This window comes from Cavia porcellus, unplaced genomic scaffold (genome assembly GCF_034190915.1).
Source record: "Cavia porcellus strain 051 isolate PalLab524CR breed Dunkin Hartley unplaced genomic scaffold, mCavPor4.1 scaffold_23, whole genome shotgun sequence".
In the NCBI taxonomy this organism is placed as follows: Eukaryota; Metazoa; Chordata; class Mammalia; order Rodentia; family Caviidae; genus Cavia; species Cavia porcellus.
The window spans coordinates 13981215-13996455 of record NW_026947506.1 but is presented as its reverse complement, the minus strand read 5'-3'; the positions used below and the strand labels follow the sequence as shown (position 1 = coordinate 13996455).

Genomic DNA, 15241 nt, shown 5'->3' with positions numbered 1-15241 from the left:
TGAATTATCAATAAAGTGTAAGCTCATAGAGGCAATCTTTGCTTTTGTTAACCAATAGTTTGCAACTCATCTGGTCCTTCAACAGATTTCTGCTTCTGTCAGGAAATATACATGAGACACATTTTGTTTCACCAAAAATTCATTAGCAGAGCAGTATAGAAGTATCTGAAATTTACAAGAATTGAAGCAAAATCCCCAGTATTCCATCTAGTATCTCCCATCAACCTCTAAATGGTGCTGAAATCTGTTACAGAGCTCCTATAGGCATAAAAGGATTAAATTTCTCAGAAGACTTTTGCTCCTTTTGTGGCTTACATTCACACAGTATTTAATGATGATTTCTCTCCATGCTCAGAATTGTTTCAGGCTGATTTCTCTAGCATCAGTGTTGCTTTTAACAGGCCTGGGAAATTCCTTTGTGTATCAAGCACTTCTGATCAAAATGCCACCCTTTTGTGGAAATGGTTAATTTCACATTTCTTTCTTTCATATTCTCACAGCAACTTTCTTATCTAGTGCCTCATGCCGTTTTAGCACTGAATTTGTGCTCATTTGATATAGAAATGGTGTACCTGTCTGGAGAGAACAATGACTAAAAACAAAGCTCTTCTGTGTCTTCAGTTTTTCAAAGCTCAAATTGAGAAATTCTCTTACAATGAACGTGACAGGCTAGAGTAAAGTGTGATGAGGTAAGCCAGGTGTTCTTAAGTTTTCAGTAATGTTTGAGGTGTCTGAAAGTGGCAATTTTTAAATGAGATCTGATACAGTGAGTTTATGATGCAGGTGAAGTAGTGACCTAGAAAAATAATTTCCAGATAGAAGAGCATGCATACGAATTTTTGTGTACATGCAGAGAAATGTGTCATGATATTGTATCGTGTTAGCACATTCAGGGATATTAAGGGTTTTATTTTCTCAGAAAGCACTGAAAAATGCTAATGCAGAAACATGGTAAATAACATGAAAACAGTAACTAATTTATCAGAGACAAGAATTGTAGAGATTAAAGAAGAAGCTTTAAAGGAAGGGCATAGGCTTGGTGTTTGAGGTCACACTAGAAGGACTCAGCCAGATACTAAAAAGTAGGCTTAACAAATATCCTATATGTTTTTTGAGCCAACCAAGTGTAAATAAGAGTATCACATGAATCCACATTATTTTTCCTTCTGAAATATGTGTGTTGAATGGCAGAAAATTTCAGTGTGTGAAAAGGAAACTATTTGGCATGCACAGCTTACAGTCTCCAGTCCTTACGTGTAACCATGGCATCACTGAATAGTAACCAAGAGGATCAAGCATGGGGCTCCATTGTAGCATCTAGCCTGGCCCACATCTCTGGCTATATGTTTAGCTTCAGATTTCAGGGCTTTTTATGATTCTGAATGAAGTATGAAGCTTGTCTTAAGGGAGTTGCAATGTGTGGCTTTCTTCATCTTTACTCTTTGCAGAATACTATTATATTTTAACTCTAACTTTTTCTTCATAAAACAATTTTGTTTATTTAGGAGAGGCACATATTCATCTTCCTGGCTTAAAATGAGGAGTTTGAGAGAGTATTAAAATCTTGACAGTGAAGCTTGCCTCATTCCTAAATAATACCTTTTCAAATTGCCTGCCTGCAGTGTCTTCCATTGTGTCCTGTCCTGGCTTGGACTCACAATGTTTACAAATATTAGATTAACTGTTTGCTAGGACATTAACCCTGGAATCTTTTAGATACATGTTCAACCCATTTTCAGGAAGACCCCACTGAGTCCTTTAAGAAAACAAAGACAAATTTGAAAAGCCAGGATCAAAGACCACAAATTCCCCCCAGGAGAGGCAATGTCAACATCATGGAGGGAGACTTGGTCCAGAAGTCTTTTGGTTACAAACTTTTATTTGGGCCTCACTCTTGCAGTTAGAAATTTGTTTCTCTTATCACTCTTGTCTCTGAGGGAACACAATGCAGTTAGTATGAATCAGGAATAAAGAGTCAGGCTGCATGAACTGTCCACTCAGGTGGGCCAAAGTAGGAAGGTTCTTCCTGCTATCTTGACAGCAAAGTGTGTGTCCCTAGTACATTACTGAGAGTCACCCTCATCCCTGAGACAGCTTTCTGTGACTTATGCTAACTGTGGCCTTCTTGGAGAGAACTCTGGGAAACCCTGGTCATGCAATGGTGATGTTTTGTGACAGAAGCAGAGGGTGGTATGGAATTGGGTTGAGGTCTGATAGGAAGTGACCAGAACTACCTACAGGGATGTACAGCCTCCCTTGCTAGGTTCAGACTCTGAGGTTCTCTTGGTCTTTGATCCTTTTGTCCTCTTTCCCTTTTTCTGTGTCAGTGTTAGTTTAGAGTTTCCTGCATACTGTTTCATCTGTGACTCTACAAACACACCATGCGATCTTGGGTGGCACCAAGCACAGGCTCATCTATATCACTCTAGGGAGAATGGCTGTACTGAGTCTAACTCAGGTGTCTGGAGGAGCTGGGTGCATCTGTGTTGTGCTGTAACCATGGTCCCCATTCATTAAGCAGCAGACCTGGAGGTTCTGAAATTCATAAATATCTGCAGAGCAGGGTCTTCCATCTAGAACTCATCTCAGAACTCTGCCTTTTTATACTCATGTTGAATTCCAAGAAAGTTTTAACATCACAGGTGACCTGTCTTGACTGGGGTGCTTTTGCCAAGAATGCAGTGAGCTTCTCCTGCATTCCATACTCAGCAACCCAAAACTTTGTCACCTTAATTATGTGTGTTCTGCTTCTACTTACAAAAACAAAAACAGAGATGGTGTTCTCACAACGATGTAGGATTAGGTCACAAAAAAAGGAGAATGTTGTATGCAGTTAGCATCATCCAATAATTTTGTATTCCAGGCAGATTAAAAAGAAATAGAGAGGTATTTTTCCCCAGGGAGAAGCTATGGTTTTTGCCATTGTCTATGGTTGTTGGTCTCCAATAACTTAAGTTTCTCAGTATTTCCCCACATTGGCAAACTTATGAAAGGGCCATGAGAATTCAAAGAAAGTTTTAACTTTCATATTGTCCCAGCTGTACTGAACTCTGAACTCTTCAGAATTCCAATCAGGATTCTTCAGGAGGAAAAGTGACTGAGAAGAAGGAACTGGAGACTGGAGGTAATGTCCAAGGTCATGCCTCTCAGTCAGACACACTCAGACATGTGTTTTACTACTGTTCTAGGCCTCTATCACACCAATGCATTTCACAAAAAGGCTAAGTGCAATGATCCCAGGTGATAACTTTACTGTGGTGAAATTAGTAACTTGCAGAAGACCATTTTTCAACCTATGAGGAAGGAGTAGTATACTATAGAAGAATTACTCTTGTGTTGGTAAGTTTTCCTGCCTCATCATTGATAAGTGATCAAAGATGGAGTTACACTGTGCCTCTCATTCTGACTGTCCTCATACAATTAGTCTTCAGAATTCTGGTTATCTTCATGACTTTGGATGAAGAACTTGCATGTCTGTAGTAGTTAAAGCATTTTCTTTCCTTTCACATTGGTTTCTTTGCATGATACTGCTATCATATTATACACAACTTTTTCATTTATTGGAGAATTTTATTCTCTTTCCCACATGGTTTATTGTCTTGGCTGAAAATGTCTAGGTGGAGAGATAGGGTTTAAGGAAGTCTGTGCTAGGAAACCATCTTTTATAAATATTTGGTCTCTCCAACAATTCACAATATATTAATCATTGTTAATTTCTTTTTATCCTTTTTTAAAATTCTGTATCATAGTTTTTATTCTTGTTTGCTATTATTGTCTTAAAATAAAATTATTGAGAGAGTTAAGCATTCAAAAAGCATTTTAAAAGCCCATAAAATTTTCATTTTGTATACACATTGTTCAATTCTTTCTAATGAAAGAATTTTGGAATTTTGTCCTATGGATTTTAATGTAAAAATGCCTCTCTTTTTTCAAAAAGAATTAGTGCTTTCCTTCCATTCTGTCTTGTCCTACTCTTGCCTGGAGATGCCTTATTGAGTTTTGGGGATTTTCTGCATACTGTAAGGATCAAATTTTCAAGGACAAAAAATAGGAAGAACCCACTGGTATAAAAATGAATGACAACTAATAATTTGAAAACTGTATAGAATATATAATCTGAAACATGCAATTTTTCTGGAAATCCATGGTATTTACTCTAATAACAGTAAAATTTGAACTTCTTAAATATCTAGGCACTAGGTGGCTTTTATGAAGGCCATGAATATCTGCAGAAAAGTTTAATGTTAACTCTAATGTTTTGTGTTCCTTTTCAGAGTCAGAAATTCATTTTCATAGCTGAAAAATTAATAGATTGATAGACATTGATAAGATTATTTCCAGAAGATGAAAAATATTCCCAAAAGATGAGGAGTATAAAACAAAAGAGGCCTTTATTCTGGGAACATGGAGAGAGAGGACTGGCAGCTGGCCACTGAAATCTGGTGATCTCTCTCTCGCAGACACTTGGTGTGGGGGAATATAAGTAGCCTAAGCTTAGGGCAGTGCCTTAAGGCCATTAGGGATGCACAGGTATTTCATTGGCACACGTTTGGCACCAGGGGCAGATTCCAAAGGGGGGGGGTATAGGGTTACAGGTAAATCTCTAGGGGCAGGGGAGACAGGAGCTCCCTAATTCCAGCTGAGGCTTTTTCTGGCTACAGTGTGCGGTCTGGGTCAACAACCCTTTCATATCCCGTCTTATGATTTTTAGGAAAAGGGGCAAAGATTTCTCTCTTTAACTACTTCCTGCTGGCAGGGGGCACTGTACTGGAGCCTAGGGGAGTTGATGGGATGATGGTTGATGCCCAGGTAGATGCTGATGCCAGGTGTTTTAGCCAGGACAACTTCACTGGTGAATGTACGTATGTCAGACTGGAAAAACAAAGAGACATGATGTTATTAGGAGACATGGAACTGTCATATTTAAGGACCCAGGTGAGGTAGAGAGGAAGGTACCTTTGATTTAGACATGGTATTTTATCAGGATGATGTTGAGGTAAGATCATTATCATGGTGAGGTAGAATTCTGAAAAATAAGTGTGAGGTTAGAAGGAGTGAAATTATGAGAGGTGATTACTCCCCCATCTGAAGGCATAAAAGTTAGGAGGGTAGGTGTGTAAAACTTGTCTCTGGTCTAGGAGTTGAGCTGGAAAAAATAGGGGGAGTAGGGGAGACGTTGGCTGTCCAGTATAGGGAAGGTAAGGGCTTAGGCTTTCAGGGATGTCATGTTTAACCAGACAGCTGAGGGTAGAAAGAACCACAACAGTTATCACATAGAACATTATAAAGATGATCTTACGCATGATGTGGGGTCTCTAGGAAAGACTGTCAAGAGTCCTGCTGTAAAAATGATCATTAATAGAGCGTAAGAGATTAGGAACCAAATTGGATAACAAAACATGACTTAGCCTGTTAACTGTGGCTGTGAGGCCTTCGTGAAACGGAGACAGGTGGGTGACAGAAGATGAGATAACCACTCAGAATGATCAGATTTAGGGCTGGGAGGGCCCCTTTTAGCCTGAGTGATGTGAAACCAGGATGGGAGTCCAGCAACTTTGACCACTGTAGGGGTAGCCAAGTAGACCAGATAGGGGCCACTCCACCTTGGTTGTAGTCCTGTGGATTTAGAACATTTGAGATAAATTAGATCTCCTGGGGATATGGGAGGATCTGGTTTGGCCTCTCCAGAGGGTTGTGGAAGGCAGAGATCAGCATGTTGTTGCAACAGGTGTTGGAGGAAGGAGAGGACTGGGACATAGTCAGCCAGGGGAGAGAGATTTGGGGGAGCCAGGAAGATTGTGGAGTAAGAATGGCCTGCCGTACATAAGTTCAAAAGGACTTAAGAAAGTAGGAGCCCGGGGAAGTGCCCTGAGCTTAGCTAAGGCTAAGGGCAAAAGTTGAGGCCAAGATTGGTATAGTTCTAAAGTGAGTTTTGTAAGGTGTGTCTTTATGAGGCCATTTGCTTTTTCTACTTTTCCTGAGGATTGTGGATGGTATAGGATGTGTAGGTGCCAGGTGATATGTAAGCTCAAGGATACCTGTTGAGTGATCTGAGAAATAAAGGTGGGACCATTATCTGACTGAATACTCTGAGGTAGACCAAACCTCGGAATGATTTCTTGTAATATGATTCAGCAGTTTCCCTGGTTGTGGGAAAGGCTTCTATCCACCCTGAAAAGGTACAAACAAAGGTGAGAAGATATTTGAGAGTCTTGTGGCAGGGCATGTGTGTAAAATCTATCTGCCAGTCCTGACCAGGGGTGTATCCCCAAAATTGATGGGTAGGAAAGGAAGGGGGTGCCATGCATCCCTGAGGAGAGGGCCTGGCACAGAGATCACAGGTGTGAGTAATCTTATGAATGATAGCTTTTAGAGAAGGTTGTGTGACTATCGGGGCTAAGAGTTTGTATAGGGCCTGTGATCCTATATGAAAACAGTTGTGTAAGTTGGAGATGATGTCTGAGGCCTGTTGATGTGGGAGAACAAGTTTAGATCCCTGAAAAATCCATCCCTGAGTGTTTTGTGTGTAACCTGGTTTATGAAGTAGCTGTAACTGCTCTGGTGAATAATTGGGCTGAGGTAGACTGTTTGGGACTAACGGGAGAAGATGAGAAGGGCAGGGTCTTTGTGCAACTAACTTGGCTTGTGAGTCTGCAAAGGCATTGCCTTGAGCAATAGGATCTGTAGAGCTTTGGTGTCCTCTGCAATGGATGACTGCTGCCTGCTTTGGAAGTTGGGCTGCCTCTAGAAGCTTAAGGATAAGGGGAGCATTAATAAGGGTTATTTATATTTCATACTTCTTATCTTTTCAGCCACCACCGGTCCTCCTCCTTCCCCCCACAGTTCTATCATACATAATGTGAAAATTTTCAGTGTGAAGCCAGGTGCTTCATTCTCAGATATTGATCTCTCAAACAGCCAGTTCTCCCTCTATTCCACTGTGTCCTGGGCTGGCCTGGACTCAGGTTGTTTTCTTTTTCTTTTTTTTTTTTTTTTTTGTCTTTTTCCTTTTTACTGGTACCAGGGATCAAACTCACGACTCACGACTACCTGCTTGCAAGGCAGGCGCTTATGCCGCTGAACTAAATCCCCAGCCGCCAGGTTGTTTTCTGACATAAGACTATTGAGTCTTTACTAGAATATTAACCCTGGAACCTCCTGGACACATTCATGGTCCATTTTCAGGAAGAGTCCACTGAGTCCTATAAGAAAATGGGGTTAATTCTGAGACCTCAGGGTAAAGCCTTTAAATGCAAGTATTATTATGCAGGTGAGATGAGATTAATATTTTAGAAGAACACCTGGTCCAGAAGTCTCTGCATTACAATCTTGCACCTGGGCCCCACTCTTGCAGGTCTTGTTTCTCTTTTCTGCTTGGATCAGAGGGCAATAGCACGGAAGTAAATCAATGAAAAGGAAGCAAACTGTACAGACTGTCCAATCAGAGGAGGCCAAGAAGGAGGGTTCTTCCGGTGTCATGGCGCCAAAGTGTTATTCAGATGTACTTAACTGAGAGCATCCCAGCTGGATCGGCTGCTTTCTGTGACTTATACAAGCTACAGGCTGCATAGAAAAGACGCTAGGAGACCCTTAAGCTGCACAATGGTAACGTTGTGGGACGGGGGCTCTGAAATGGAGTGGAATCTGGAAGAGATCGGGTTAGAATTGGTTTGAACTATCTATAGTGGTTTAGGGCCTGGGATATAGCTCAGAGAGGCACAGCGCCTGTCTGAGAAGTGCTACATCGTGAGTTTGAACCCTGATACCAAAGGGGGGAAAAAATCCTGTGTTGGCTAGGGCTCCCCCACCCCAGTTAGATCCCGATCCCGATGTAGTGTCAGATGTGAGTTGAGTCATTCATTGTTCCTTTTGCCCTTTGCTGGTATAAAGGAAAAAAAAACTCACAACTTACTAAATGTCCGGTATAAGTTCGTTTTCTCTAAAATCAAAGAATGAATTTTAGGGTCACTGGAGTTTAAGAGAGGACTATATATTTATTGATAGAAAGAAAGCTTGTGTTCTAGTAAGATTTTAGCATGATAAAGACAAAAAAGGATAGGAGATACTCTTGGAGAGCAAGTTGCTTCTCTGAGCCCAGTACCAAGTTGGGAGAATGTGATGTTAGGCAGAGCTAAGACCCAGACTGGTGGAATTTACCGTGTCTGAGAGAGAGAAAGACATCGAAAAAGATGGACATTCAGAGACAAACAAACAGAATGGGTCCCCAGTGGGTTTCCTAGGACCCTGGTTTTCTAGGGATTTTTACAGAACAAAACCACAATGTGAGGCAGGTCCAAAGTGGCTAAAAATGGAAACTCACAGTGCAGAGGGATGAGGTAGAACAGAATTGTGGTCAATCAAGATTATGAGTTATTTGCTCAAGTAAATTGATTAAATTGGGATCCAATAGGGATAGTAGCATGGGGGAACAGATACTTTGCCCTAAGGAATTGGATTAGTGGCTTCTGGCTTCTTCAAGGTGATGGATACTTGTTGAGACTATAAATCCCTGATGTTTACACTGAAACTGTGGTTTTGATTGTTTTCTCATTTGTCTTGAGACCTGGCCCACAGAGGGAGATATTTCTTACCCCCATAGTTGCAAGGTGTCTGGTCTTTTGCACTGGCTCCACTGAGGGCCTAGCCCTCTCTGACTGCCTATAATATTTCTACTTAACTCAGCTGCATATAACTGAATTATAGGCCAGTACTAAGTTCTCAGGACATTTTGCTCTCTATGACACTGACAGCCTGAGTGCCTTCTTGAGAAACCCACTGCTACATTTGCATGTGCACCATTCTGGGCAGAGCAGGGGCCTCAGGAAAATCCAAGTTGCAAACTGGAGGTGGATGCAGTGGTGATGAACTAGGTCCCTGGTTTTATTCCTATCAGCAGCACAGCTGAAAGATCTGAAAGTTATAAATATCTGTGATGCAGGGACTCATACTCACAATTCCTCCTCAAACTTTTGCTTTTTAATCTTTGTAGTGACCCTCTGAATTTATACTACCTACCTGCATTTCTAAAACCATGTTAGGTATTAAGAACCTGAGAATTGATAACAGTGTGGTGATGTGCTCCAGTGGAGGAGTACCTGCCAAAATCCCAGAGGGCTCCTGAGTTCCATGCAGAGCAATGCCAAAAATATTTAAAAATTTATTTAGATAGGTCCACTCAGTTCAAATGAGTTCTGCCACAGAGTTAGAAAGTCAAGGAAAACATAGTGGGTGTTAAAGAATTAGCAAAGAAATGGAAAGTGTACCTTGCAGAGAAAACTTCCAGACGGGGCTGTCTATTAAACACACATTGAGAGAACCTTGAATTGGGGTATTTACATTTGTGATATTGTAGGAGTGGAAAGCAGCCAGGACATCATCTCTGTATTAAGGGCCATAGTTCTTGGCCTAATTGTTCATATTTTTAAATAGAAAAAGCTGCTTGTGTTAGTTTCCAAGGAATACTAGAGCAGGGGAGAAGCCAGAAATAGAAGTTGTGCATCATATTAATGGTTAGTTATGAAGGATTTTTTGTTTAGCCAATAGTAGTGACTAAAATATAGAAGATTCTGAAACTCAAGATTGTCTGAGTGTAAGCATGAAGGAAGACTTTTGTGCTTCTTGCTCTGTGAATTGGGCAAAGGTCACAGATTTAAAGAAAAGATGGGAATTTAATAATAACTATACCTTCTGCTACCATTGATCAGTTCATCTAATGATTTTCAAGGCAAAATCTGAAATTAGGCAACTATCTGGCTTAGTTTTAGGTTTAAAATTAGTGTGGACACCATAGCTGAAGTAGAATGATGGGGTTATCCCCAATAGATCAAAGATTTTTAGGTGTTCTTGATAGTTTTTAATTTGTTTATTAATTTTTGAGACAGGATCCCACTTTGTAGTGCAGCCAGGCCTCTAACTCATGGCAGTCATCTTGCCTCAGCATCCCAAGAGTGAGGACCACAGGTATACAGCACCACACTCAGCATGCTGTGTGTGTGTGTGTGTGTGTGTGTGTGTGTGTGTGTACAGGGACTGAACTCTGGAATTTTGCTCTGAGCTAAGTTTTTAATTTCCTAAAATCTTTGAGGCCAGGACTTACCAAGTTGCCCTCCAGGAGGTGTGAATTTTTAATAGTGTTTTTAACTCTCTGACTGTGGGGATAATACATATGTGTCACCATGCCAGTTTAAGGTTGTTTTTAAACATTGTGATGTACCAAGATTTAAATGCTTGGGTAAAAGTAAATATCAGTGAGGTATAGTACTTCACATCTTTATTTTCAGCCACTTGGGGAACTGAAACCAGAAGTGTTATAACAATGGCCTGAAGAATTGAGACCCTCTTTCAATATAAAATATAAATTCTGGGATTTATCTCTAGTGAACAGTAAGTTTAACATTCCCTGGGCCCTGTAAAAAAATCTTCTCAAAAATACAGTAGTAAAACATTCTATTAGAAATCTTTTCTATTTTTTTTTTTACTTTTTATTTTTTATTTTCCTAGTGATAAATGGTACAGTACTTATGCATGATGGAGGACAGCAGTCATGAATCACTGCTCTGTCAGCAGCAGGACATTGGTGCTGAACAACCAGTGATTACAGTGGACTACATTCAGTAAAGTTCAAGAGATATTAGTAATTCATTATGAAATTTGGAACATGTTATATATATTTCCCCAAACACAAGTTAAGCAGATTCCTGAGCAGGTTTAAAGGTTCCAAGGTGTACAAGTAATGTTGGCTTGACTAGGTATATTCTGTGCACTTTCAACACATTTCGTTTAGAACTTCTTTAAGTTCACCATATTTTTGCTAACTTCAGTAATGTCACTAGATTCATACCTTCAAATCCTCTTAAAGTCCTCTATAGAACATGTTACTTAACTTGTTGTTTCTTCTTTTGAGTGAGGTATTAATCAGGTTTTCCAAAACAACTGAATCAGGAGAATTACATGAGGAGTATTTGGAAAAGGAACACTATGAATTTGGGGTTTCTTTCTTTGCTTTGAGTAGTTTGGATGGTGATAATCTTTATGAAATGTCCCTACTTTGTTCACAGTGTCTGGCTTGCATGACCCTAACAAGGGGATAGGATAGAGATTTTCAATGATCAGACATGAGCCTGAGCAGTTCGAACACAAACCACCAACCATGTGCCTGGCTGAAGATAAAACACTTCGATTTGTATTTCTGATTCATGCTGGTTTTGGAAAACTTTCTAACCATTTTAACTTTGGGTAGCCTGCCTTGCCACACCAGTTTGCCTGCTCATGTAAGCCCACTTTCATTTTTATAACATTAATGAACGCATGTCTGTCCAGTACTATGAATTCTAAGGCTCTTTCCCCTTGACAGTGATATATACATATATCTGGGAAAAGAGATGACCATGAGCCTTTGTTACATGTCCCATAAATTAAAAGAGACTGCAATCTCTGAAATTCCTCTCTTGGGGAATTTGAGCTCTGTTGGCTTGCCCATTTTCTGTGGCTGTTCTGCAGATTGCCATGGGAATGGCCTATGACACAGCAGAGATACAGCACCAGCTTCAGTTCAAGGCACAGTTTAGTCTGTCTGTAGCTGCCTGTGGGTGTCATCATGAAGCATGAAACAGTGGAGGCTGTTGTAGCTGTTCACACTCATAACATCTGAAATGTATCACAGGTTTTAAGGACAAGGAGATGGTTGCAAAGATAATAACAGTGTACTTTGGAAAGACTTGCTAAACTTGAGTTTGAAGTGCAGAGGTAGAAATTTGGAAGCTCTTTGGGGTCTTTGCTGATTTTTGTACTTTGTCATTCAAGATCTGTGTCCACTGCATCTTCTGTGAGTCATTTCCAGCAATGGTAATTCTGCACATGAGAAACCCTTGAATGGGTCTCAATCTTTTTACTTGTAATCATGATATAGATCATGAGAAAGATTTAGAAACATGTTGGGAGTGGAGATCAAGGATGTTGAATAATGATGCAGAAAAAAATGGTCAGACCTTTTTAGAAGGAACTCTTGAGCCTAAATATCACTAGTGCTATACTTGAGAAACCTGTTGCAGGTGTATTTTATTTTCATATTGTACCACTTATCATCATGATTAGATTACACCCCATGGCTTCATGTACATTTTGTATGCTGGCTATAGACCCTAGATTCAAATAAGCACTCTACATGTGCTCTACTACTTAGCTACATTCCAACCCCACGTATGTATATTTTTGTGCTAAAATGGGAATGTTTTAGATTGTTCATCCTGCATTTTAATTGTTTTGATATTACTTTTTATACTTTTTTCACTGCTGTGTCTAGATGTAATTCATCACAGAGACTCCAGTGTTTGTCTCCATAGCATTTTACTTGCCTTTGCACAGTTAGGGGAGAACAGGCTTCTCCAGTGCTGTCACTGTTATAGGTGCCAAAAGAACATGCTCCTCCTTACTTCCCTGGAAGCAAGATTTGAGAACATGCCAGGAATGCTCATGAGCCTGCTAGATGGTACATAGAGAGTGTATTGTTTAAAATCTTAAAATGCATTAACCACAGTTCCACGGCTAGTTTCTGTTCCGGGCTCTAGTTTCTGTTTCTTATCACCATCAATACTGGACCTTTTTAATTTGACAAATTTCATGGTTGCATTATGAAATTTAATTGCTTCTTTATAGTTTTTCTCTATTTTATGCCTCCAGCATTAGGCAATCATTTTTCCATTTCCTCTACAAATTACTGTTTAATAAATATTTAATTTCTCTGTATATTTTGTGTGTGCTGACCTTTGGGTAAAACTGCTTGAGAGGTATTTACAGTTTCCATGTTGCTTGGGAATAATGTAGCTTGACTTAGCTTTAATGTGTAATAAAGGGTTAGTTTTCATTTTCTTCATTCTCAAAGCAGTCCCTCACCTCTGCTTCTTTCTTTTCATTCTTTATTATTAGTTGAACTCAGAATATCTTTCCAAATTATTTGATCTTTTATCATCAATTAAGAATTGACTTTTTCACAATTTTGCTAAAATTTACTGTTATCATTTTATTCATTCATTTAAAAATACACATATTTAATAACCTAGTTCATTTACAATAATACTTTACCTTCTAAATAACTTCTTAATTCTCTTTTCCCAAGGCCTGTGAACTGTGTACAGTAGAATCTTTCATTTTCTGTGAAAGATAAAGTCATTTTCTTAAGAACATAATTCAGCATGGTCTCTGGGTCTATCTGTGATATGATGTTTACAAGAGGGGCCCCAATGAAAGTAAACAGGTTTTTCTGCTGTCATTATTCAATACTAGAAAAAACAAGAGAGAGACAGTGACAGAGAGGCAAAGACACACCTGCACTCTTAAGACACTCCATGTGACGCTGTATGACTTCAGTTCCCTCTGGTAGAAGAACATTGCAAGATGTAAAATTTGCAAAATAGTAAGCCAAAATAAAGCTCCCTCATTATGTACTTAGTGCCAAGTATTTCATTTAGAAACATGAAGAAAAAGAGAGAGTACATGTAACTTTCATAATTTCATGAACTGTTAGGGTATATTCCACAATGACTGCCCACTTGACACCCTCAATAACCACTGGGGAGTTTTCTTCACAACTTCACCAACAGTTGTTATTGTGTAGTTTTCTGGGTATAGTCTGCTTAGTGGCATTTTGTTTTCATATAAAAAATATTTGTCTCATGCCTAGTGACAAGTGTGGTATTAATAGCTACAAATACAAGAATCAGTTCAGCCTGAGGAAAATTGAAAACTTTGTTCCATGTTCAAGAAGAAGTATCAGTTATAAGATGTGGTGTTGACTTATTTTGTCCTTTTTTTTTTTTTTTAAAATTAGAGTGAAAGAGAAAAATGAACAAAATAATCTGTCATGATACATAAAATGAATGGAGAGAAGCATAGTTTTCTGCAGGTGATAGATTGCAAAAGCCATTGTTTACCTGAAAGTTGGGAAGGCATGAATAGAAACAAAATCCAAATTTTGATCAATGTCAATGCGTTGAGTCAGCATGGTGAATATTATCTTTTAAAGTATGAGGGAGAAATGCCAGTGTGAAAAAACTGAGGAAAGCCCCAATGAAATTGGTTTCCATAATTAACTGAGCCAAAGGAAATCTCTTTTCTTTATCATTTCCTGAATCTGAACATTTGTTCTTAGGAAAAGAAATATAATAATACAGCAGTTTTTGTCTCCACAAATGCCTCGTTACAAAGAATGTCATCCTCTGAATATTAATAAGATTACACACAAAAAGGTGAGCTTAGGACAGATGAAGTAATGAGAATACTTGCCAAGCATTATAGTAATCTGAATTGAACCTCATTATCTCAATTTTTTTGAGAAAAAAATAATTGAAATTATTTGTAACTGTATTGGAGCAAAATCATAATCTAGAATAGATATCTGTATTCCCATTTGCATTGAAAAAAATACGTTCCATAGGCATGTTGTGGAAACAACATAAATCCACTGTTATGGCTCTGTTAGTGAGATTTTAATTACACCAGAAATAGCTGACAGAATGTAAAAGGAAGAAAATTTTAATATAGATCAGTTTCAGAGGTCATCCTGCAAAAAGGAAGACATATTACACATGCACAGCGTGAAGAACTCTTGTCACTCTCATTTAATCCATTAAAGAGAGAGACAGACAAAAAAGAAGAAAGAAGAATGGAATGTATCATTCTAGAGTATATTCCAGGGACCTTCTTCTAAAACGTCAAGAAGTTACTCTCCTTAAGAGATTCTGTGTGCTCTTCTTTGAGACAACAAATCTCCTTGTGGCAAAATGTACTGAATGCAGCATTTAGAGTACCTTTGGTTCCATTACAATGTTTCCATGCACAAGAATAGGATCTATTTACTATAGATTAGAAAAATGTAGTCTCAAAAATGGATGCCATGCCTGCCATTCACAGCAACTTGAAGTAACTGAAGATCATAAAGAGAAATATTCTGTGCAGGAAAATTACTGCATGAGCACATTCATGCTTTTGTCCTTACAATATCTGTTAAAATAGAAAATTTAATGATAGCTGATGTTTGGGGTTTGAAAATAGGGAGATGTTAATGAAAACTGTTGATTTTTCTCTTTACAGTATAAACAGAATGTAGAAATACCCTGAACACTATGCTAAATGTCATCATGGCATCACAAATAGGGTTGAAATTGACAGGATAATAGATAGGTTTCACATCCTCAAAGGTAAACTGTGTTATATGAAAGATATACACATGATAGAGATTGTGGGA

The 15241-nt window shown here is 38.9% G+C and overlaps 1 protein-coding gene and 1 long non-coding RNA gene across 2 annotated transcripts in view; one reads left to right on the top strand and one right to left on the bottom strand.

Moving 5' to 3' along the window:
- Positions 1–4372: 4372 nt before the first annotated feature.
- On the bottom strand, positions 4373–6116 carry LOC134472442 (uncharacterized). Its single transcript, XR_010042264.1, has 2 exons — positions 4957–6116; positions 4373–4872 (listed from the first exon to the last, which is right to left on the bottom strand). It is a non-coding gene; the product is annotated as an uncharacterized LOC134472442 (long non-coding RNA).
- Positions 6117–7422: 1306 nt separating this feature from the next.
- Positions 7423–15241, top strand: part of LOC100725883 (zinc finger protein 345-like) — a 66095-nt gene continuing 58276 nt past the window's right edge. The window contains exon 1 of the mRNA XM_013143339.3: positions 7423–7605. Within this exon, the coding sequence (XP_012998793.3) occupies positions 7603–7605 (3 nt within the window). The 5' untranslated portion in view covers positions 7423–7602. The remainder of the gene's footprint in view (positions 7606–15241) is intronic.